Here is a 23,955-nt window from a genome sequence, read left to right as displayed (position 1 = left end):
GCGACTGTGAACGTTTAAATTAAAGAAAACTGTTTTTTAAAGATGCATTTTTTCAGAGAATGCTGCAGCAGTGCAGTAATTTCATTAACAATGATGAGTTGGTAAAATAAAGTAAATTCATAGAATCAAACCGTGTTAATTATTTATTTTTGTGGCTGTGTTGAAGGTCTCATTGCAGAAAAACTACATTATTCATTCACAAACACTATCAAGCTTCTAGTAATTCACTTATTTTAAAAGGACATAGTCATAACTACAGAACATTAAAGCATAAATAAATATACAGTAAATCAAAGACAGAAATACCATTTTGTAGACGCCAACTTTCAACTGTCAAATAATGTTATTTTTAGGGTTTTCTGATTTAAAATGTTTCCCCTTCGCATCAAACTTTTAAAGATAGATACTTTATTAATCACTGAAGAGAAATTCTATGCACGTTTTTTTGTGTAGCCTATAGATACTAATTTATAATAGAGACATTGATTTATGAAGAAGAAGGCTGTACTCATGTTGTCTGGATAGATTAGGAGTTTCTGTCTACAGTATCCACACTAAGGAGGGTTCAGAGTTCAGAGATAATCTCTTAAATAACACCCTGTTGCAAATGAAGCTTTTTATTTATTTAAGAATATTGTCACGCTCTGGCAAGACTCAGCGTGGTCAGATTGAATTCAGAGGTTTTAACACTGCAGAATGAGCATGGAATGTAAAGACACTACAAACTGTAGGAACACTAAAACACTAGGCTAGAGTGACAGGCAAACATAACAGAGGGTCTGACAATGAACAAAGGACCTGGGCTTGAATATGTGGAATCTGAATACCGAGGGAGTGAGAACAGGTGAGGAAATGCAGGCAAAGGCTGGAGACAGGTGAGTGAAACAAACCATGACGATTGCAAGAGCGGACAAGCAGAATGACAATAGATTAGAGTGTGAGTTTAAGGAAGTTTAAAAGGGCTTGGCTTCTTGTGTGACGTTTTTATTTGCTATGAGGAAGTGCAGCTCTTGAGTCATACCCTGTTGTTGAGAGGTGAAATGGCACAGCAAAGAAATCAAGCAGACGATCGGAAATTCTCCTGTTCGATCTGTCTGGATCTACTGGAGGATCCGGTGACTATTCCCTGTGGACACAACTACTGCATGAGCTGTATTAAAACCCACTGGGACGGAGAAGACCAGAGGGGAATCTACAGCTGTCCTCAGTGCCGACAGAGTTTCTACCTGAGGCCTTTGTTGGTGAAAAACACTTTGTTGACAGAGTTAGTGGAGGATCAGAAGAAGACTTTAATCCAAGCTGCTGATCTCTGCTATGCAGAACCTGGAGATGTGGCCTGTGATGTCTGCACTGGGAGGAAGCTGAAAGCTTTAAAGTCCTGTCTGGTTTGTCAGGTTTCTTACTGTGAGCAACACCTCCAGCCTCACTACGAATCTCCTGCTTTTAAAAATCACAAACTTGTGGAATCCTCCAATTCGCTTCAAGACGCCATTTGCTCCCGTCACCATGAGGTGCTGAAGATTTTCTGCCGCACTGATCAGCAGCTTATCTGTTATCTCTGCGCAATGGATGAACACAAAGGCCACGACACAATGTCAGCTGCCGCCGAAAGGACTGAGAAGCAGAAGGAGCTCAACGAAAGTCGGCAAAAAGTCCAGCAGAAAATCCAGCACCGAGAGGAAGATGTGAAGGTTCTTCAACAGGAGGTGGAGGCTATCAATCGATCGGCTGATAAAGCAGTGGAGCACAGTGAGAAGACCTTCACTGAGCTGATCCATCTCATCCAGAAAAGAAGCTCTGATGTGAAGCAGCAGATCAGAATCCAACAGAAAACATTAGTGAGTCAAACAGAAGATCTTCAGAAGAAGCTGGACCAGGAGATCGCTGAGCTGAAGAGGAAAGACACAAAGCTGTACTTTCTCTCACGCACAGAGGATCACACCCAGTTTCTTCACAGTTTCACCTCACTGTCCAAACCTATTTCATCTACAGATGCACCAAGACCAAAAGTCAGTAACCTGCCGTACTTTCAAGATGTGATGGCGGCTGTGACAGCGGCAAAAGATAAAATGCAGCACATTCTTACTGAGGATTGGCTTTTAACCAGAGCTGACTTCTTAGAATATTCACTTCAGATCACGCTGGATCCAAACACAACAAACAATCTTCTGGTTTTATCAGATGGGAATAAAAAAATAACATTTAATAGCCAAAATACACCATATCCTCACCATCCAGAAAGATTCACAGGCGTATCTCAGGTCTTGAGTAAAGATGGCCTGACTGGATGTGGTTACTGGGAGGTGGAGATGAGCAGGGATGCTTCAGTAGCAGTCGCTTACAAGAGTATTCCCAGATCAGGGAACTATAATTCACATGTGTTTGGATACAATGAGAAATCTTGGGTATTAGATTGGTACAGCAGTAGTTATATCTTCAGACACGACAACCGCCCACTCATCATCTCAGGCCCTAAATCCTCCAGAATAGGAGTGTACCTGGATCACAGCGCAGGTATTCTGTCTTTCTACAGCGTCTCTGAAACCAAGACCATGACTCTCCTTCACAGAGTCCAGACCAAGTTCACCGAGCCGCTCTATGCTGGATTTTTTTTTTCTGGTCCTGATGGAGAGACTGTTGAGTTCTGTGGGCTCAAGTAGTTATCAAAGAGGCAGAGAAAAGGTAATACACAAGACATGAAGTAGAATCTGTAGGACACATACAGATGTAGTTAACTAGTGGGAAAAGTTTAGCTTTAAAGGGATGTGGTGGCTGCTGCTATCGGAACTTATTAAACAGGTAGTGAGTAAAATTGATAATCAATAATTCTGTCTCATCATTTTTGTGCAGTCTGTAATTCTAGTTAATATTTGTGTGACGACTAAAAATGTAAATGAAAACTCCTGCTGTCATCGTATTTTCTGTTATGTAATGATCATGCCCTTTTCAGCACATGTGAAAACAAAGTGTATTTGAATGTGGTTTTCAAACAAGCATGTACAGTTTTCTGCCGCACCCACATGTACTTATATGTTTTGTCGCTGTGTTTTCATATTATTTGAATGTGAGATAAAAACTGTAGTAAACTAAGCAAAGATAATAGCAGAATATTGACTATTCCCTATTTGTCGGAATGTAAATAGAACAATTATTAGAAAGTTTTATTAACGTGACTGTCAATTATAAAGTTTAAAAAACATTCTCTGTTATTGGAGAAATGCATTGGGTCGAGCAGTTAAAGGATTATTTCTAAGGATGTCATATTATTGATAATGATGCAGCTCTGCAGTACTTGGTGAGTTGGCAAAATAAAATAAATTCATAAAATCAGACCATGTGTTTATTTTCTTTTTTGGTGGGTGTGTTTAAAGTCTAATCGCAGAAATGCTAAATTGTATATGCACAAACAGAACTAAACTCCTGTAGTTACTTGGAAATGACGTCGTCAACATGACTTAAACCTGCAGTGTGTAGAATTTTGGGTTTTATTTCCTAGCAGATTTTGTAGAAAGTAATTATAATATCCACAAGTACATTTAATTTAGTGCATAATAGCTGAAATATTATATTTTTTTCCCTTAGAAAGGGTCTCATTTATGTCCATATTTCTGCATATCTTGAACCAAGGCCTAGTGCCGCCATCTTGAAAGTGTCATAGTTGGAATGTCATCAGGTGCATTGTTTAGAAATTAGAACTGTTCTTGTCCTTGAAGGCCACTGTAGCTTCTGTTATTATTCTAAAGGGGTGGGGTTACCTAGGGAGTGTTGCATTCTAGAACTTTGTAGAACTTTCTTGATGATGTCATATTACACACTGCACCTTTAAGTACAAAACATTCAAGTATGCAACAATATAAATTAAAGAGATGTGCAATTTTTTGTAGTTGCCAAGTTTTAATTGTCCAATAATGTTATTTAAGTTTTTTTTAATAACATATCTTTCCCCGAGCATCTAACTTTTATAGATAGATAGATAGATAGATAGATAGATATATAGATAGATAGATAGTACTCTATACTTTATGGATGAAAGGACATTCTATGTATGTATTCTGTGGCATATAGATTATCATTTCTTATAGAGACAACAGCCATAAAAAACAATGCTACACTTATATAGACAGATTTGTGAGTTTTTGCTACAATATGGTGGAACGTAACTTAAGCCTATGAGTTCAGACTTTGGGTAAAGATATTATCTTCATATCACTGTTGCTCATAAAGATTTTTCTTTGAGGCCATGTTAAATAGAGATATATATTTTTTTTTTTTGTAAATCTGTAGAACTTTTGGTCTGATGGACAGTCAACTTTTCTTGGGCAAGTCAAGACAATTCCCAAGTAAAGCCACTTTTTTACCCCACCCAGGATACAGCAGAAAAGACAGTAGCCTTTCTAATTATGATAATATTACTAGTGGTCAGAAAGCTAACGTTATCTGCTAGCTAACATCACCCCACGTGGCAGACACTTACCGGTCCGAGTGACTGAAAGTTTGATGTTGTCGTCAGATCTGGCTGTCGGAAATCATCAATGAGCAGGTGTGAAATGTTTTAATCCGAAACAGATGAATCATGGCCCTGCCGCAGTCGCAGCCATTTTGACGGTCTGGTTTGAACAGTAGAAGCCGTATCGAGTAGTAATGACTCGTCGGACTAACGAGGCTTCTCTCTGGGGTACAAACATGAGGCAGCGCGGGAGTTTGATGTTGTCTGTTGCCATGGCGATTATTTTAACTGACAGCCCGTCATCCAGTCGTGCCAATCATGTAACAGAGAGCTTTTTGACTCGTCCAATCAGGATTCAGTTTGCGTTGCCCACTTGAAAGTCAAGACAGAAACTTTACAACATTGAAGTAGGCCTATAATTCAACAGCTAACGCAATTGTCAACCAAGTCATCATGCCATCAACGTATATTAAAAAATCAAATCCACATTTCTGACAATTACCACAGAAAGAAAGAAAATATTTTTGAAATGGCTGAAAGTTTATTTGTATTAAAAAGTTGGAATGTCTGGTTATACATGAAATATCTCTTACAAAGCAGTTCATAAACCTCTTTTCATTCAGCATTTCTCTTTCTCACACACACACACACACACACACACACACACACACACACACACACACACACACACACACACACACACACACACACACACACACACACACACACACACACACACACACACACACAAGTAGTGTTACACTCAAGTCATTACATTTGTACACAAACTAACAATCTTATTAGGTTAAAGATATCAAGTGTCAAACCTTCTCTCCCCCTTTTGCCACTTGATTAGCTATGTTGACGCCTGCTATTTGCCTAAAATAATTGAAATTGAAAAAAAAATTCGACTTTCTCGGCTGTAATTTCAGTCGCGATGCTACCACTAAAAAATAAACAGACATACAGACACCAAAGCACTTTCTCCATCCAATACAACAATACTTACTTCCCATAACGGTTCACTCTTTAGTCCACTTAGAGTTATTTTAAAATGGTGACAGAAAAAACTTTAACTCAAAATCAGCATTTTCTTTGCACACGTCCCCACACTTCTTTCATGACTGTCCAATAGTAGCATTTATCTGTTCCAGTAAGTCTAATTGGCATTAGGAATTTTGACACATCAAAATACATTTTCAAACAAACCATAGATCATGTAAAATAAACTATTTATGACATTTACAATGAGTAGACTTTAGTACCTGTTCAACTCTGACATCACACTTTTATAGCCTACTTTTTCTTCAAGATTCAAACGCAAAAAATTGAATACGAAGCATAGATGGAATAGTCATCAACTAGGCACTAACTATCTAACATACACTGTGCGTTTACTTTCACTTGGCTGCATTTTATTTTGTAATTACATAGACACTACTGAATAATCACATGGAAAAAAACAATGAAAACAAACAGAAAACATTTAAAAAGCTGTTTTTTTTCGATCCGAGCACATTGACTGTGACGGGAGACAAAGGCACAGCAAGTGGCGCCAAAATCCGGACCTTTAAGTGTCAGCTGTTGTTTAGACAAAACAGCTGACACTTCTGGAGGAAGACCGCAGGAAGTTCAGCAGTCGGAAAAATGTCAAGATACTAAAAGTCAATACTAGTGTGTATACAAGAACATTCAAGTTAATTTTGTTGCCCTGTTTATGATGATTTGAGGAACGTAATTTTTACTTAAACGTCTTAGACACAACATAGAATCTTTTTTGTAGCCGATTTTCTTGATCAAGAGAAAGAAGGCATACATTTTGTTTATAGCCGAGCTGTGAAATAATCTGTACTCTTTGCAACAAATTGAATAGTAAATGAATGATTTGAAATTCTGCAATTAAATATTGTTGTCTTTATAAACCAATCAATCAATCAATCAATCAATCAATCAATCAATCTAGATAGCATATAAACAGATCAACTAACCCATTAGTGTTCTTTGAGTTCATCTTAAAATATTAACGAATGTAAAACACAAAAAAAGACGAAAATTAATTTCATGAAACAAAACAAAAACTAACTTTTATAAATAGCTACATGTACCTAAAGTGTCACAGTTCATTTAAACTAAACTAACAATGTTCTAAAATGTTCTGTCTAAAAAGGTGGCAAACTGTCTGTCTCTGCTTTTAAAGCTGCAGTGTGTAGAATTTTGGGTTTTATTTCCTAGCAGATTTTGTAGAAAGTAATTATAATATCCATAAGTACATTTAATTTAGTGCATAATAGCTGAAAAAAACGTTTTGAATTATATTTTTTTCCCTTTAGAAAGGGTCTCATATATGTCCATATTTCTGCATATTTTGGACCAAGGCCTAGTGCCGCCATCTTGAAAGTGTCATAGTTGGGATGTCATCAGGTGCATTGTTTAAAATTTAGAATTATTCTTGTCCTTGAAGGCCACTGTAGCTTCTGTTATTATTCTAAAGGGGTGGGGTTACCCAGGGAGCGTTGCATTCTAGAACTTTGTAGAACTTTCTTGATGATGTCATATTACACACTGCACCTTTAAAAAGGTGGCAAACTGTCTGCCTCTCTGCTATTAACATTAATAACTCCAAACTCAGCATTCCATCAGCTTAAAGCTCCACATCACTCAGTTTTTAATTCTAATCTCCTCTGGTTCAGGAGGAGAATAATGTTATTCATGGTACGCCGTGTTAGACATTAATGTAGGTTTTAACGGATTTAACCTGATGGGGCCTCTACTCAAAACCTGCTGAGTTGAGGTGTTCCAGGTCAAATACTGCAACTTGGACTGATTTAAAAAAGAAAATGCATCCATTGACGCATAATAATGAAATGTTTAACAGTGAACAGTCCATGTCTAAAAAATTAATTATCAGAGAAAAAATAAAAATTAAGTAAAAGTAATGGCGGCTTTTGGCAGATATCCAACCTACCAGATCCATTTGTACTAAAACTTCAGCTTAAAAGTTTGGGTTATGTAGTGTAAATATGTCACACAAACGTCATATCCAGCCCAGGTAGGATACTGTGTTCCAATCCCCATACTTCCATACTATTAGTAATGCCAAAAAAGATTTAGGATGTCCCAATACATGCGTGTCAAATGCATTATGCGAAAAAAATACCTGGATGTCGTGAAGTAGGCCTAGATCCAATTGCATTTTGTAGTATGCAAACGTTGTATGCATTTTATGTAGTGTAGTCAAAAAGAAAAGCAAAGTATGTGATTTGGAATGCAGGGTGAGATGAAAATCATTACGTCATTAAGGCAGCAAAGGTCTGTCCTCTTCTTGGTCATCATGGCAACGGTGATAAGGGTGAGGTCATTGTCAATCGAACCTTAAGAAATACTCTGTCTCCAATTTAGTGACAAAGCTACTAATAAAAACTGACCAGGCAGCTTTCATTTCAATAAAAAATGAAGAAAAAAAAAATGTCGGAATTTTTTTTTCTTGAAACATTGAAATGTTAGTCTTCATGTGTCCTTGTGTCTGTGTGTTTTCATACTTTTTGATCAGAAAAGTGAAATGTAGTTTTTAGGAACAATCCCTCGCTTCCCGCCTACAACTCCCAGACTCCATTGCTCGTCCACAGACTCCACCTGCTCAATGACGTCACCGACCTTCACCGGGAAGACACAGACAAAATGATATTTAAAACAACAAAAATTGCTTAATTCTCTGGATTCATTAAGGAAATGGATCAATATATGACAATGTACAACTCACAAACAAAGGAGCAATCGAAATATTGAATGTTTTACGTTGTGATATTTTTCCCAAATGTAGTAAGTTATGGATTCACATTTTTTGTGTGAAGTCAATGTTTATTTTTTTTACAGATAAACTGACATTTGTTCACATTAATAAATAGTTATTCTTGACATAAACACACACACACACACACACACACACACACACACACACACACACACACACACACACACACACACACACACACACACACACACACACACACACACACACACACACACACACACACACACACACACACACACACACACACACACACACACACACCTACCTTTAGTGTGAGCTCGTCCTCGCTCTCTGCAGTGAAGTCAAACTTGGCCACGCCTTTCACTTCTGAATGCTGGCCTGGGATTGGCTGAGCTGGAAACGGCAAGAGGAAGGAAGTTGTGGTTAAACACCTCAGAAAACACACATGCACTTGTACGCGCGCACGCACACACACACGCACGCACACACACACACACACACACACACACACACACACACACACACTATGCATTGTTTACTTTACTTGTTGGTGCTGTGTGTATTTTAAGGGTGTGTATTTTGCCTCTTGTGTGTGTGTGTTTATTTTATTTTATTTATTTTACTGTTACTTTCAATTAACCAGGCAGGCAGCTCATTAATAAGAAATTCTCATGTATTTTAGGGTGTGTATTGTGTGTGTGTGTGTGTGTGTGTGTGTGTGTGTGTTGTACCGTGGCAGGCCTGTGTGAATGCGGCAGGATAGACCCCCTCCCTCCCATCCATTCTCCCTCTCCTCCACTCTGCGTCTATGTGCTCCGTCACGTGGATCAGCGCCCCCTTCTGGAAGCTCAGGTCCTCTGCAGTCTGACCGGGGAAGTCAAACACAGCCAAGGCCCACTCCTTCACCTGCACACACACAGACAGACAGACAGATGGACAGACAGACAGACAGACAGACAGACAGACAGACAGACAGACAGACAGACAGACACATCATTAATAGATTTCCTAGTTGAACAATGTGAACATTTGTCTATGAATAAACTTAGAAAAATACATGCATATAAAACATAGTGAAAATCTATGACAGGGCACAATGTTTGGGCAACATTTCAAAACATAACTACGTTAAGACTTTCTTTTGTTTTTTTAAGATTATTTATGGGGATATTTTATGCTTTATTGAAAGTGTGTAGATACAGAGATGAAATGGGGCAGAGAGGGGAATGACATGCAGAAAACGACCCCGGGCTGGAATCGAACCCGGGTCTGCTGTGAAGAGGACACACATACACACAAATTCGCACACGCACAAACTCTCACCTCTGACTCCGGGTCTTGTGAAGTCTTTGGTTCTGTCGAAGACAAAAATATTACATAGAGAAACAGACAGATACGCACACAATTGAATTTGTAGTTAAAATGTATCGTCTCACCACCACTCTCCGTCTCTGTCTCTGTCGGTGTTGTATCTGATTCTGTTGTCGTTTGTTTTGAAGTTTCCCCCGGCGACGACAGCGGTTCCACGACCTCGGCGAAGTTGAGAGGGAAGATTCCGATTCGCCCGTGGATCTGGCCCCGCCCCCAGTCCTGGCCAATGAGCTGCAGCAGAGCGATGACATCACCCTGAGAGAAGGTCAGCTCGTCCTCCTCCTCGCCCTCGTAGTCAAACAGGGCGACGCACCGAGGGCCGCTGTAGAGAGAGAGAGAGAGAGAGAGAGAGAGAGAGAGAGAGAGAGAGAGAGAGAGAGAGAGAGAGAGAGAGAGAGAGAGACAGGCAGGCAGAGAGACAGACAGACAGAGAGAGAGAGAGGGAGATAGACAGAGAAAAGGAGAGACAGATAGAGAGAGAGAGGCAGAGAGACAGACAGAGAGAGAGAGAGAGAGCTAAACAGATAGAGAGAGAGAGAGAGAGACAGAGAGAGAGAGAGAGATAGACAGTTGATAGACAGAGAGAGAGAGAGAGAGAGGCAGAGAGAGAGAAAAAGAGAGAGAGACAGAGAGAGAGGGGGAGAGAGAGAGAGAGAAAAAGAGAGAGAGAGAGGCAGAGAGACAGACAGAGAGAGAGAGAGAGAGATAAACAGATAGAGAGAGAGAGAGAGAGAGAGAGAGAGGGAGAGAGAGAGACAGAGAGGGAGAGAGAGAGACAGAGAGACATACAGACAGACACACACATTCACACGGGCACACACAGACAGAGATGCACACACAGACACATGGAAACAGACACGACACAGACAGATATTCACACACACCCGCACACACAGAAACATACACACAGACAGACAGACAGACACACACACACACACACACGTAAATAAATATATATATAAATATAAAATGAAAATATTTAACGTTCACTTCTAAGCCTGGTTTGTATTTCCTCATGTTGATGTGGGTCTGACCTGACAGGTGGAGAGTCTGGCTGCTCCTTGTGCTCAGTCGGCTCCACAGGGAGAATGGACTGGATAACAAAACAACAACAAAAACATCTTTAGAACAACAGGCGCTGGTGTCATACAAACACTACCGCTTTGGTCCAGAGGGGGCGCTACAATCAACAACAACTCAAAGTGACTTATAGGTATCTTAAGGTCTTAAAAAATTACTTATTTAGCTAGCTGTTTATATACAAATCAAATCAGTTTTATTTCTATAGCCCAATATCACAAATAGACAATTTGCCTCAGTGGGCTTTACATTCTATACAGTATGACACCCTCTGCCCTTATCTATCTATCTATCTATCTATCTATCTATCTATCTATCACACCCTGACACTTAGCTCGACTGAGAAAAAACTCCCAGTAAAAAAACCTTTATCGGGATTAAAAAAATACCTGTGAGTCTGATAGGTCGAGGTCTTCTAAGCCGTGTTTTGATTGGCTGTCCTGCTCAGGGCCGGTCTCTGGTTGGTCGAGGTCGAGGAGACAGTGTGACGGAGTGACATCGCTCTGGCTCCGCCCCTCGTCTCCTGAGAGCCGATCCGATTGGCTCGGCTCGTCCAGCACGATCAGGACTTCCTGTTTCTGAGATGTTGCAAATTAAGAAATTAAACATTTTAAGGCGAGACATTGCAGGCTAAAACATTATTTTTTCAAGCGCAAACTTTTTAGAATTTGTACATGTTTTGCTTCTAGAACATGTATACTTTCTTACTAGTATAAAAAAATGAAATTCAGTTTACTTATATTTTACTAAACCTTGTCTGTTTGTGTCTTGTATATTTCTCCTATACAACCATCTTTTACGTCCATTTTCTCCCCAAAAGATGTCAGTACTCAGAAGTCTGAACCAAAAATGTCACTAAAGCACTAACATCAACTAAACTTTCCATAATCATTCTCAGCACTATTCTGAAGGTTATTACAGAAGGATGTGTGTTCATATGTTGTTCATTGTCTGATTTTTTCAAACTGTTCTTCTTAAAAACATGCTGATGTATTTTTAAGACCTATACATTGTAGTGTGTGTGTGCGTGTTTGTGTGTGTGTGTGTGTGTGTGTGTGTGTGTTTGCGTGTGCATGTGTGTGTGTGTGTGTGTGTGTGTGTTTATGCGTCAATACCATGTAGGTGTTATAGAGAGGGTGTCCAGGTTTAGGGCGTGGCGGCAGAGGCGGTCCTCTCTTAGTTCCCCTTTGTGACGGCTGCGTCTCATTGGCCGATACAGGAGAAGAGGCGGGACCCGTTTGTGAAGGCGACGGCTGATTGGCTGGGGACACAGAGGGGGCGGGACTAACTTTGGATGGAGCCGTCTGGTTGGTTGGAGGAGGCGGTCGCCCGGGGATGGATTTGATTGGTGGAGGACGAAGGGGGAGGAGCTTCACACTTGAGGGGCTGGAGATAAAGACAGACAAAGTGTTATTACATTTTTACACATATAATTAGGCTTCCGGATAAAAAAAAAAATGTATTACGTCATTAGCAAGATACTACATTATTATTTTCGAAAGGGGAGGAGCTTGACTTTTGAGGGACTACAGAGAAGGACAGACAATAATCGATTAATGATTAAAATAAAATTATTTATGGCACAAAATAGTAAGAATAACTTCTCTTCAAAAAGTAAACAAAGCCTGTTTATGGACATGAAATAAATGTTTATTGTATTAGTGTGTGGATATCTCATTTATTTTGACCCAAATTAAAATGTTATTAGGCTATTCGTTTAAATCTCATGTGTTCCTTACCGTGGAGGGAGAGTCGGCTCTGAGGAGTTTGGGTTTGACGGACTACAGATAGAGAAGAAGAGAGAATTAATGATGACACCATTAATTTATGGCACAAAACAGGAAGGAAAGCTGCTCTTGAAAAAATAAGAAATAAAGCTTCAGCCACCTGTTGTTGACATGAAATAATACATTTATTTTGATCCAAATTAAAAAAGTTATTACGGTTTTTAGTTTGGTAAGTTATTAATATTATCGGCTTTTATTACATTAAAAACTGAAAACTTGTCATTGGCCAGTTATGACATCATTGGCTACAGCAATGACAATACAGTTCATGAATTGAATAGAATTTTGAATAAACAGTCACTCTCATTTGAACCGGATAGTGGAGTCATATATATTTGCATCTTTTTCAGTGAATGTTGGACCCAGCAAAATGTCTGATGCTTACCGTGGAGGGAGAGTAGGGTCCAAGGAGTTTGGGTTTGAGGGACTACAGATAGAGAAGAAGAGGGAGAATTAATATATGAAATGAGCCATAGCACAAAACAGACAGAGAATCAATGCTCTTTAAAAGTTTTTTGGACATGAAAGAAAATACATTTATGTGAAAGCATTGAAAGAAAGCTGACTTCACTGTTAAGGAAACTATTCTGTACACATGACAATACAATGCGCTTCACAAAAAGAAATAAGAGATCCATCAATACAGATACAGACTAGAAATATGTAACATAATGAGCAAAAAGTGGAGAGTCGGCTCCGAGGAGTTTGGGTTTGAGGGACTACAGATAGAGAAGAAGAGGGAGAATATATTTATGATTTATGGAGCAAAATACTAATAAAAGCTGCTCTTAAAAAAAAGTAAACAAAGCCTTTTCTGTGGATATGAAAGAAATAACATTATATTGATGAAAATAAAAAGTTATCATCACGTTATTGGTTCAGATATGCTGTTACGTTACCGGTTATTACGTCATTGGTGAGTCACTACATTACCGGCTTCTATTAAATAAAAAACTAGAAACATTTGAAGTTAACGGCAGTTCTAACGACATTGGCTGCAACAATGAGAATAAAGTTCATGAATTAAATTTTAATTGAATTAACTCATTACTCTGGGATAGTTGAGCCAAATGTGATTCCCATCATCTCTTTGCATTTTTTTCAGTGAATTTAGACTTTAGCAAAATGTCTGATGCTTACCGTGGAGGGAGAGTAGTCTCTGAGGAGTTTGGGTTTGAGGGACTACAGATAGAGACAAAGAGGGAGAATTAATATATGAAATGATATATAGCACAAAACAGGGAGAGAAGCCGCTCTTTAAAAATAAGTTTTTGGACATGAAAGAAAATAAATTTATGTCAAAGCATTGAAAGAAATCTGACTTCACTGTTAAGGAAACTATTATGTACAATGACAATACAAAGTTCTTCACAAAAAGAAATAAGAGAAGCATCAATACAGATATGAATACAGACTAGAAATATGTATATCCAGGTATGGTTGAATCATCTGTTTAGACTGAGCAAGATGTCTCTTTCTTACCGTGGAGGGAGAGTAGGCTCTGAGGAGGTTGGTTTGGTGTGTATGGCAGGGGTTTTCCTCAGGGCAGGAGCAGGAGCTGGGGCTGGGGCAGGGTGTGGGGTAGAGGTAGGGGTTTGGGTAAAGGTAGGAGCAGGGGTTTGGGTTGGGGGTTTGACGGCAGGCGTAGGAACGGTGGAAGGTCCTGCAGGTTTTGGGGCCGTTGTCGGGGGAACAGCTGTAGGTTTGGACGGGACTGGGTGAAGGTCTGGAGGTGTTGATGTTGGTTTAGGGGCCAGGTTTGGAGCTAGAAGTGGAGAGAAGAAGCTAGATTGCATTGTTTTTCAAGATTTAGTTTTGGAATTTTTTATGCTTTATTTGATAGTGTGGTAAATGGACTTATATAGCGCTTTTATCTCCGTTTATCACAGACCCAAAGCGCTTTACATTGTTAAGTGTGGAGAGACAGAGATGAAATGGGGTATGCACTCTAACCACTACACCATTCAAAATACTCATCATTGATAACAGTCACTAAAGTGAAGACACAACAATAAAAGTAAGGAACATGTTATGTGCATCTAAAAAAAATTTAATATCAAGTGTATTTTTTTGAATTGTATTTTTAAACGCATATAGTGAAATATTTCCAGCCTTTCTCTTGTTTGAATTTAAAAAAGTATAGCTCACAGCTCATGGAAATCCAAAACCTAGTATCTCAAAATATTATAATAGTAAAATCTTGGAGGATTTTCATATAAGAAGCTGGGTTATGAACTTATATTTCCCCCTCTCCTCCCAGCCCCCTCCTATCTTATTGCGTTTGCGGGATCATATTTCATTCTTTCAGCATGTTGGATAATGTTCTCGACTGTTACACAAGAATTATTGGCCGTCACATTTATATACAAAGCAGAAGAAAACAAAACAAAACCCTTTCAATCGCTTCCTGGTTGACACAAGTTTGACTAGCAGCCAATGGAGCGCGGGGGAATTGCATAATGGGGATCCTGTGTCAAGTGGACCAATCACGTGGCTTGGCTGAGAAAACCACAACACACACACACACACACACACACACACACACACACACACACACACCAATAACAACAGTGGGGGCTTTTTTCCTCTGACACAATCACAGCATTTTTCTTTCGCAAGGGTTTGGATTGAATAATTTGTACCCCCTTCCCCTCCCCCTGTCGCACACACACACACACACACACACACACACTTGCATGTTTCTGCAACATAATGAGCAAAAAGTGCGGTGTGTATCTAAGCCCTCAAACACTCCATTGTACTAGAGCTTATTGGATCTCAACACACACACACACACACACACACACACACACACACACACACACACACACACACACACACACACACACACACACACACACACACACACACACACACACACACACACACACACACACACACACACACACACACACACACACACACACACACACACACACACACACACTTACCACTGGCTCTGCGTAGTGAGTTCAGTGCTGCTGGTTTGTTCGGGACGCCTGGACGAACACTTCCTACTTTCACTGAAACAACAACAACAACAACAAAAACATCGCAAGAAAAATTTCAATAAATTACTGCTACACTTGAGGCCCTTTACTTCTGCCTATGTTCCAGACCTACTTCACCGGTGGGAATATGAAGGTGTATTGAACTCGGAGACCCTATGTAGTATAAATGTGCAAAAAAATTGAAATAGGTTCATCCTAGCCTGAGAAAAGGCAGAAAGAGTGTTTTATGGTCTCACTGTCTAACCCTACATCTTCCTTCTTGTGACATCACAGTAAGGGTCAGGATTAACAGGACAGCTGGGCCAAGGGAAGACTTAGGGAAGAAAAACCTCATTCATTATATTATAATAGTGATTTTATAATGATAGAACGCTGGTTCCGTATGGGTGAAGTATTCCTTTAAGGAAGACTCAGAAATTGCGTCAAGATATGTCACTAGAAAAACAACATTGGAAGGTTTATTTACAGAGCACATTTCACACACAGAGGTTGGTTGGTCAGATGGAATCAGGTCAGAGATGTACAGTATTTTGGCCCTAAATTATTGAGTGATTTATAGACAAGTCAATTAATTTTGTGACAGACTGGTAACATGAATACATTTGAGGATGTGTGTAATAGGAGCTGTTTTCTTTGTTTTCATAGTTGTGAACTCAGAAGCCAAAAGTTCAGTCAGTTAACAACACTAACGCTTAACAGAAGGTTTATCAGCAGCAGCCACACATTCAGGTTATCTGGTTGATAAGGAGAGTCAATGGGGAACTGTGAGTCAATATTAGTACACTCTGGCACACGTGCAGGAGAAGTTCACCAGCCGAATGAGTTGAACTTTAAACATTTGAAAGACCAACGTTTTGCTGTTCTGTCCACAGTCAACAGAACAACACAGGGGCTGCTTGAGTAGTCTTTTCAATTTTATCCTTTTACCTCCAGGAAAAGGATTTGTAAGTATTTGTGTTAATTTTTCTAAGTACATTTTTTTTGTTAATAATAATGCTGCTATAACAACCACTGATACATAGATATGTGTATAGGACATTGACAACATAAGTTAATTTTACCATGTTGTCTCCATAAAATTGGAAAAGTCGTTGAATATGGAGCAAAAAAAGTCACGTCAACCATTTATTTAGGGACATTAAACATTGAATGCGGAAACAAATTGACCCAATAGATTATAAGAATGTTAAAGAAACTCACCAGTTTGGTTGGTAGTATCCTGCTTCTCCTCACTCCCTATTGTGCCGACCACCACCACGGCACCAGACGGTCTAGGGGGCATCGGCGGTGTGGTTTGCCCAGCCACGGTGCTCCGATCCTGGGGTGGAGCTGCTACGTTGGCCCTGGGCGCCACTGGAGGTCTGGGAGGAAGTTTGGGGTTGGCTGTGGAAGGATGGGGATGGGGATTCTCACTGGGGGGTTTGGGTTGAACTGGTCTAGGGGCCGGAACAGGGGCTGGGGCAGGGAGGGGGTCGATCACACACACTGGTTTGGGTGTTATTGTGGGTTTCTCAGTGTTTCTAGAGGGCAAAGTGGCAGATTTCAGAGTTGGAGAATGTGTTTCTGTAGTTGGAGGTTGAGATTCTATAGAAGGAGTTTCAGTTTCAGTTGTTTTCAAAGGCTCAACGCTACCATCTTCCCAGAACACTTTTGTGGACGGTTTAGGGGCGTGTGCAAAGTTTTTGGGCTTTGGGGCCACCGTAGGGGGGCCGGACTTAGCCTGTTGCCACTGGAGACGAGGGCGGGGTCTCGGTTCGGGTCTCTTAGCGACGGCAAAGTCTGTGTTGTCATCGGCCAACTCCTGCTGCTGCTGTTCAAACGCTTGTATTCTGGCTTTCAAAGTCGCCATGTCTTCCTCTTCCTGGTCTATTTCCTGGTCTTCTCCCTCCTCGCTCTCCGATTGGCTGAGCCCGCTGCTGTCGCTACGGCGATCAGGGAACCCCCAGTCGTCTGCGCTGAAGGCCTGGAGCAGCTCCTGTAGATACGTCCCCTGGTTTACTTCCTGTTTAGCGTTTTTGTTGTCGTCGGTTACCGCGGCGCGAGCAGCTAGCGTAGCAAAGCCGTCGTCGCGCAGCTTCACCAACGTCTGAACTTTGACCTCGTTGCTGATTGGCTGAAAGTAAGGAAGTACATTTCATTAATAAAACACTTTCCAAAAACCTAGGTTAGAAAGTTCCTAAAGTAGCTACTGAAACCGTCTCATTTTTCCTCTGATGATCATAAATTACATGTAACAGCAAACGAGACCATCAGTGCAAAGAATACAATTTTTCTTAATGCCTTTTTCATAGGTACCCTCACCCAGGAACAACAGCTGGCATAGTAAAAACACAACCAGTTTTGTCCAAAGGGGGGCGCTAGAATTAACACAAACTGAAAGTTCCTCTGAGCACCTTTAACCAATACAAGTACAATACAAGCAATAAAAACAAACCCACAAAATGTTGTACATAAATCAAGAACAGAAACATTGAGAGAATCGATCGGTCTTCACCTGCGTACACGGAACACTGAGCCTGGAACGTGGGCGTGGCCTAGGACGCTCCAATGGCACGACAGATGAGGAAGTAGTGGGCGGGGTTTCAACTTTAACAACCGGAATACTCTGCTCCCATTGGTCGGTTTGACAACCAGAAGTTGAAGTCACAGGTGAGTTTTCACTGAGGTCGCCTTGTAGACTGTCTGGTACCACGATGTCACCGTCAAGGGAGGCGCGTGATTGGCTGACGGTTATGATGTCATCAAGGTGAGACGGTTTGGGAGGGTTGGAGAGGCGGGGACGCGGCGGTCTCACTGGTCTTCTCACTGCACACAGACACACACATTCATTTTACTCACTAATATTTAATAACAAAACACTTAAAGTGTACAGTGTGTAATATAGGAGTTTTTAGCTTCATCTAGTGGTGAGATTGTAGTTGTAAACATTCCCTTGCTAACCCTTACCTTTAGGAGAATTTACATAAAGGAATACTTCACCCATATATGATATTCTATCATTATAAAATCACTATTATAATATAATGAATGAGGTTTTTCTTCCCTCCGTCTTCCCTTGGCCCAGCTGTCCTGTAAATCCTAACCCTACATTTTACCATGTGTGATGTGACATCCCACATGGTGAAATGTAGGGTTAGGCAGTGAGACCATAAAACACTCTTTCTGCCTTTTCTCAGGCTAGGATGAACCGATTTCTAAAATGTTTGCACATTTATACTACATAGGATCTCAGAGTTCAATACACCTTCATATTCCCACCGGTGAAGTAGGTCTATAAGCTACAATGGCCTTCAAGGACAAGACGCTATAGTTACTAAAGACGCCATCATCCACCACTGCCTCAAGTATTTCCATAACATCAAGTGATCATTGTAACTATGAGCTCCGTCTCACCCTGTGTGTAGTGTGTCTCTGGGGCAGATCCCGGGTCAGTTCCAGGGTCGGTCTGCGTGGCGCTGGAGGCCGTGGCAGTTTGACGTGTTAACGAAGACGAGGCAGAAGAAGAAGAGGGAGAGGGAGACGGACAGAGAACCTGCTCCTGAGATTTCTCTCTGATCACTTCCTCATAGGACGGAGGAGGCTGAGAGGGTGGGGGGGGGGGGATACATTAATAAAATATATTAATAATCCAGCTATTCATATGTGAGGATTTTGACTATTTCCTCAATAATATACAGTGCAATAAACAACCCATTGATTTGTACACAAAAATATATATAAAATAATATATAAATAAATGAATGATGTGATAGATTTGCCTTTTATTTTTACTTTTATTTATTTTATTTAATTTTAAATATATGTTGTGATGGTGCAGGTGTTTGTTTGCGTGTTTGTTGTGAAAAAAAGGACAATACACATTGTGGGAAAAAAAAAATAAAAAAAATTATCCAGCTATTAAATTTTCATTTAAAAAATTAAATAAGAGTTAATCTACAAATTCTGCCAAAAATAAACACTGGCTATTACAAAATAGTATGTCCAATATGTAGCAAACTGCATGCACACTACATTGGCCTACTTTGTTATGTGCAGCTGCAATTCATAGTAAAAATCAAAGAGTATGTGATGACTAACACAGGGATAGTAACCTGTATAGTCGGGCCCCATATCTGTTAGTATATACATCTTTAGTATGAAAACCTTTATTTATACAAACTCGAAAGGCATTGAGGTTCCCCTCATTTACAACGCCGACGAGCGCACAACAAACACAACAACAACAATAACAACAGAGTGACAGAATAAAACAGAGAAACACAAAATCCTAGCAAGATAAAAAAGATCAAAAGAAATAAAGAATTACAATAAAAGAGCTTAAAAAATTAATTCAGTTAAAACAAATGCAGTGGTGATGGTGAAAATCAGAAATCATAGATTTAAAAGAAGAAAAAGTGGGGAGAATGGTCATATTGAAGTTGCTCTGAAGGGCATTCCAAGAGGTGGAAGAGGTATTAGTAACACACGGATAGTAACCTGTATGGACGGAGGGATGGTTGGGCCCCAGATCTGAGCGGGGGGCGGAGGGGGAGGAGGGAGGCCGGCAGTCGCCCCGGGAAACCAGGAAGTGGAGGCCAGAGGCTCAGCTGATAGGATGGTGATCTCTGGTCGCCTAGCAACAAGGACCACATAACAGGAAGTCAGTGAAAAACAGAGAAATGTCCATGTACATGATGATACTGCCATCGGTGTATGAGTGTGTGTATGAATGGGTGAATGTGGTAAGAAATCTAAAGCGCTTTGGGGCTGAGAAAATCGGCTAAAAAGCGCTATATAAGACAAGACCATTTACCATTTACAATTTACCGCATGACCTTGTGCAAAAGCATAACAGCTGAGATTCATGTGATGGCTAGAGGGGGCATGTGTTCTTAGAATGATTCTTAAGAGTTTGTTTATTTAGAATAGCCCAGAAAGACTGATAAAGTGGTGCATAGGCCTAATTGTACAGTATATTATTAATAGATCAATTAATATGAAGTGAATTTCTTTGGTGATTTTACTTGATAAACAACTTTAACTTTTATTTACTTATGCAGCATTTTAGTGATTTTTTCAAAACGACGAACAAAAAGTTGAATGTGGGTATTATTAACTGGAGTTATGATTGTACTGCAGAGATCTTTATAACTCATCAAATTCATAATATAAAAAAAATATAGCCATAGGCCGCAACAACCGATCAAAAGAAAAGTGAAATATACTGAGAGACAACTTCTACACAATTTTTTTAATATACTTATTTCTTATTTCGAGAATTCTTCAATTCCTCTTTTACAAAATGATTTCTACCAAGTTAAATTGTACAAGGATTCATAATATTTACAAGTCCTTATGTATCAACCTCTATATATTTTGCATGCTTTCATTTTCATATGCAAATGCCTTCTCTGTGTGCCCTAGACACTACTGTGACCTTTATATGAAAGGAGCTACACACAGTTACAAACTTGTTCCAAAATTCCTTCAAACTAAGATAACTTTATCCAGGAAGTTAATATCACAGGGGACAGAGGCAAGTTTGATTGTTTGGGAGATATTTTAAATTTAAAACGCTGTCACATTAGGAAAGAGAACAGTTGTAGTCAGCAGCAGGTGAGGAACTAGGTGTGTTTACAGTAAACAATCTTAACCGGTTTATCACATTCTCAAACTTTGAATCGTACTTGGATTTGAACCAGCGTAAACATTTATTAACCTGTTTTTTTTAATCATTAAACCCTAAATGCTAGATCGTCTGACTAGTGTGTAACTCACATGTAGCACTCTGTAGTTCAGCTTGTTTGAAGCTAATGTACTTGCGTGCTTCTTGTTATTCTGAGTTTGTACCTTCATGGTTGAATTAACATATTGAAGTGGCTTTGGATAAAAACGTCAGCTAAATGAAATGTAATTTATAATGTAAAGAAAAGACAAACGTGTGTGTGTGTGTGTGTGTGTGTGTAACTGCTGCACACAGGGATATTTGTACATGACGTCAGCATAGTGTTGTCTTACCTCCTGTCCCGTTCTCTGTCTCTGTCTCTCTCTCTGTTGGTCGACTCAGACAGAGAGGTGGATCTGGTGGAGGCTGATAGACAGACAGGACAACAATTAGTGTTAAAGTAGCTATGAGGAACTTTTAAATATGTCTGAAACAGTCTCATTTTTGCACATTATGTGACGTGTTTAACATTGCGAGACCTGTGTTTTATTACATTTTCTCATGCAGAAGTTACATAATAGGGATTCTAGAGGACAAACAAGGGTGGATGTGATTATTGGATTGTGTTGACAGTCCAGTCTTGGCAGTTGTTGCTGTGCTGGATTTAATTACCTCACAAAAAGGTCAAAATCCACTTATTCCCCTTCATAAAAAATCCACACTTTCCCAGGCCAAATTCAAAACAGACTCCAGATTTAAACAGAACTCTGTTAAATGCATTACCATTTTAGCATCAGCATCTGAAGTCCTGCATCCACACTATTTTCACTTTTATATTTTACTTTATAATGTCTGTTGTATTGTATGCAATGTGAAGCCCACTGAGGCAAATATATGTTTGTGATATTGGGCTATACAAATAAAACTGATTTGATACATGTGTGTTTAGCCAGAAGTTGATAATACATAGATACAGTATAATGGAGGTTGATGGAGGGGACTCACTTCTCTTGATGGCAGCTCTGATGGATGATAGTGGTCCCTGGCTGTAAAGAGAGAGAGAGGGAGAGAGAAAGAGAGAGAGAGGGAGAGGGAGAGGGGGGGATAGAGAGACAGAAAGAGAGAAAAAAAAGAGAGAGAAAGAGAGGTAGAGAGAGACGGAGATAGAAAGAGAAAGAGAAAGAAAGAGAAAGAGAAAGAGAGATAGAGAGAGAAAGAGAGAGACAGAGAGAGAAAGAGAAAGAGAAAGAGAGAGAGAGGGAGAGAAAGAGAGAGAGGGAAACATGAGTCACATTATTAAACCTTTCCCAGTGACAAACATAGCCCGGTCCGCTCGTCCCACCCAATCCACAGCTTTTTAAAGTATGCACTTATTTTTCTCCTCCTTGCCCTCTTGGCAATTTTATAAATCTATTTGAGCCTTTAAGTTTCTCTGTGTGCTCTGATCTGCTTCACTCTCAAATAACTAAATGTGCAACTGAAGCACTAAACCTCGACTAAATGTTTTAAATAGTGAGAATAAAAATTGAAAAATATACATATCATCGACATGTTAAAAAAGGCATTTGTAGAACACACAAGTGGTTGGAGGAATAGAGAAATTTTTGGTGCCCCCCAAATCGGTTTTATGCCCCCCCCCCCCCAAAAAGGAAAATAACCAGAGCCAATAGGACAAAAATGTTGAATATATTTAGCTATTTAAAACCTCTCCAAATGTGTTTCTAGTTCAGCCCAATACAAGTCCTCCTTCTAGTAGGGCTGGAGGATGCATTGCATTTCAATTTATATTACTGCTTCCCTCGATCATGACAACAAAATAATAGTAATAAAACGATCATTGAAACTCTCCTTTCTCAACCCCACACCGCTCTTAAAATTCACAAACTTTGCACCTTTACTGTTACAGTCCCGACCCCCAAAAAAGTTGTTGTGTTCTCACCCCCCCAAAAGGCCCATACTGAACCAGGAAAAACCCTGCAAATGCAGATGGGACACTAGGCCAGGAGGTTCTAGTTCACATCCTGGTAATAAAATAGATACACATTCTTTAATGCCACAGAGGAAAGGCATCTGCACAGTAGATACATATAGTGATAAGTGTAGAGCAAATGAAAGCCATTATCAGTTACATCAGAATATTACTTTTTGGTCCAGTCATCAAAAAGAAAGTTGAGAAAAATTTGGCACTGAAAACAGGAATTTCAGACTCTGTCAACGCCACATTGCAGCGGACCTTTTAACAATCTGATAAAATAATTAATGTGTGTCACCTCTGGGACAAAAATACTTCTAAGGGATCACTCTGTGCAATAGGACAATAAGTCCTGACAGAAGCACATTTTTTGGGGAGAAATTTCCCGGAATCGGATATTTTTATCAAATTCCCAGAAGTCACCTGACAGCTACCCGAAGCTGTCACAATGATTCACAGATATATTCCAGGATGAGTTCAAATTTAGCCAAATATCTTCTCACCCTGCGTTCCAATCCCCAAACTTCCCCTGGCTATTTAGTATGGTAGAAAAAGATTTAGGATGTCGTAATACATGTGGTCAGATTTAGTATGCTTAAAACTACCCAGATGTCCTACTACATCCAGTAGGGATTTTTAGTGTTGAAACCAGCAGCCTTTTTAAGTTTTTTGACCCACAATCCAGTGTGTGTGAAAGTTAGTTCACATGGACTGAGCCTCCTTATGAAAACAACCAGCGATGAGACGGATATAAAAGCAAGAGGCAAGTTCAAGGAGCCATGTTAGGATGAAATAAACAAGTAAAAGTATGTCCCAGTTGTAGCCTATACTGCATCCTAACTAGATACATTTCATGATCAGATGTAGTATG

At 39.8% G+C, this 23,955-nt stretch overlaps 2 protein-coding genes across 6 annotated transcripts in view; one reads left to right on the top strand and one right to left on the bottom strand.

The window, feature by feature from the left end:
* Positions 1-1,040: 1,040 nt before the first annotated feature.
* On the top strand, positions 1,041-3,197 carry LOC307268994 (E3 ubiquitin/ISG15 ligase TRIM25-like; the record flags this gene model as incomplete). Its single annotated transcript, XM_080051815.1, has 1 exon — positions 1,041-3,197. The coding sequence occupies one exon, from the start codon at positions 1,041-1,043 to the stop codon at positions 2,658-2,660; it is 1,620 nt and encodes a 539-aa protein (XP_079907941.1). The 3' UTR covers positions 2,661-3,197.
* Positions 3,198-5,886: 2,689 nt separating this feature from the next.
* LOC307269322 (uncharacterized protein) overlaps positions 5,887-23,955 on the bottom strand; it is a 33,311-nt gene continuing 15,242 nt past the window's right edge. The window contains exons 3-21 of one of the 5 annotated variants that reach the window (XM_080052263.1): positions 22,118-22,158; positions 21,466-21,538; positions 19,945-20,080; positions 18,862-19,048; positions 17,963-18,273; positions 16,669-17,581; positions 15,409-15,480; positions 13,940-14,222; positions 13,598-13,639; positions 12,843-12,884; positions 12,410-12,451; positions 11,786-12,056; positions 11,060-11,248; positions 10,625-10,683; positions 9,656-9,912; positions 9,543-9,574; positions 8,951-9,125; positions 8,524-8,612; positions 5,887-8,101 (exon numbers count right to left, since the gene is read on the bottom strand). In XM_080052263.1, coding sequence (XP_079908389.1) covers positions 7,994-8,101; positions 8,524-8,612; positions 8,951-9,125; positions 9,543-9,574; positions 9,656-9,912; positions 10,625-10,683; positions 11,060-11,248; positions 11,786-12,056; positions 12,410-12,451; positions 12,843-12,884; positions 13,598-13,639; positions 13,940-14,222; positions 15,409-15,480; positions 16,669-17,581; positions 17,963-18,273; positions 18,862-19,048; positions 19,945-20,080; positions 21,466-21,538; positions 22,118-22,158 — 3,322 coding nt within the window. In that variant the 3' untranslated portion in view covers positions 5,887-7,993. The remainder of the gene's footprint in view (positions 8,102-8,523; positions 8,613-8,950; positions 9,126-9,542; positions 9,575-9,655; positions 9,913-10,624; positions 10,684-11,059; positions 11,249-11,785; positions 12,057-12,409; positions 12,452-12,842; positions 12,885-13,597; positions 13,640-13,939; positions 14,223-15,408; positions 15,481-16,668; positions 17,582-17,962; positions 18,274-18,861; positions 19,049-19,944; positions 20,081-21,465; positions 21,539-22,117; positions 22,159-23,955) is intronic. The other 4 variants (XM_080052264.1, XM_080052265.1, XM_080052266.1 and 1 more) reach the window with 4 other exon arrangements.

This window comes from Ammodytes marinus (assembly GCF_949987685.1).
Source record: "Ammodytes marinus genome assembly, chromosome: 23".
NCBI classification, from domain to species: Eukaryota; Metazoa; Chordata; class Actinopteri; order Uranoscopiformes; family Ammodytidae; genus Ammodytes; species Ammodytes marinus.
The sequence above is the reverse complement of the archived record's forward strand: the minus strand, read 5'-3'. Positions and strand labels throughout refer to the sequence as shown.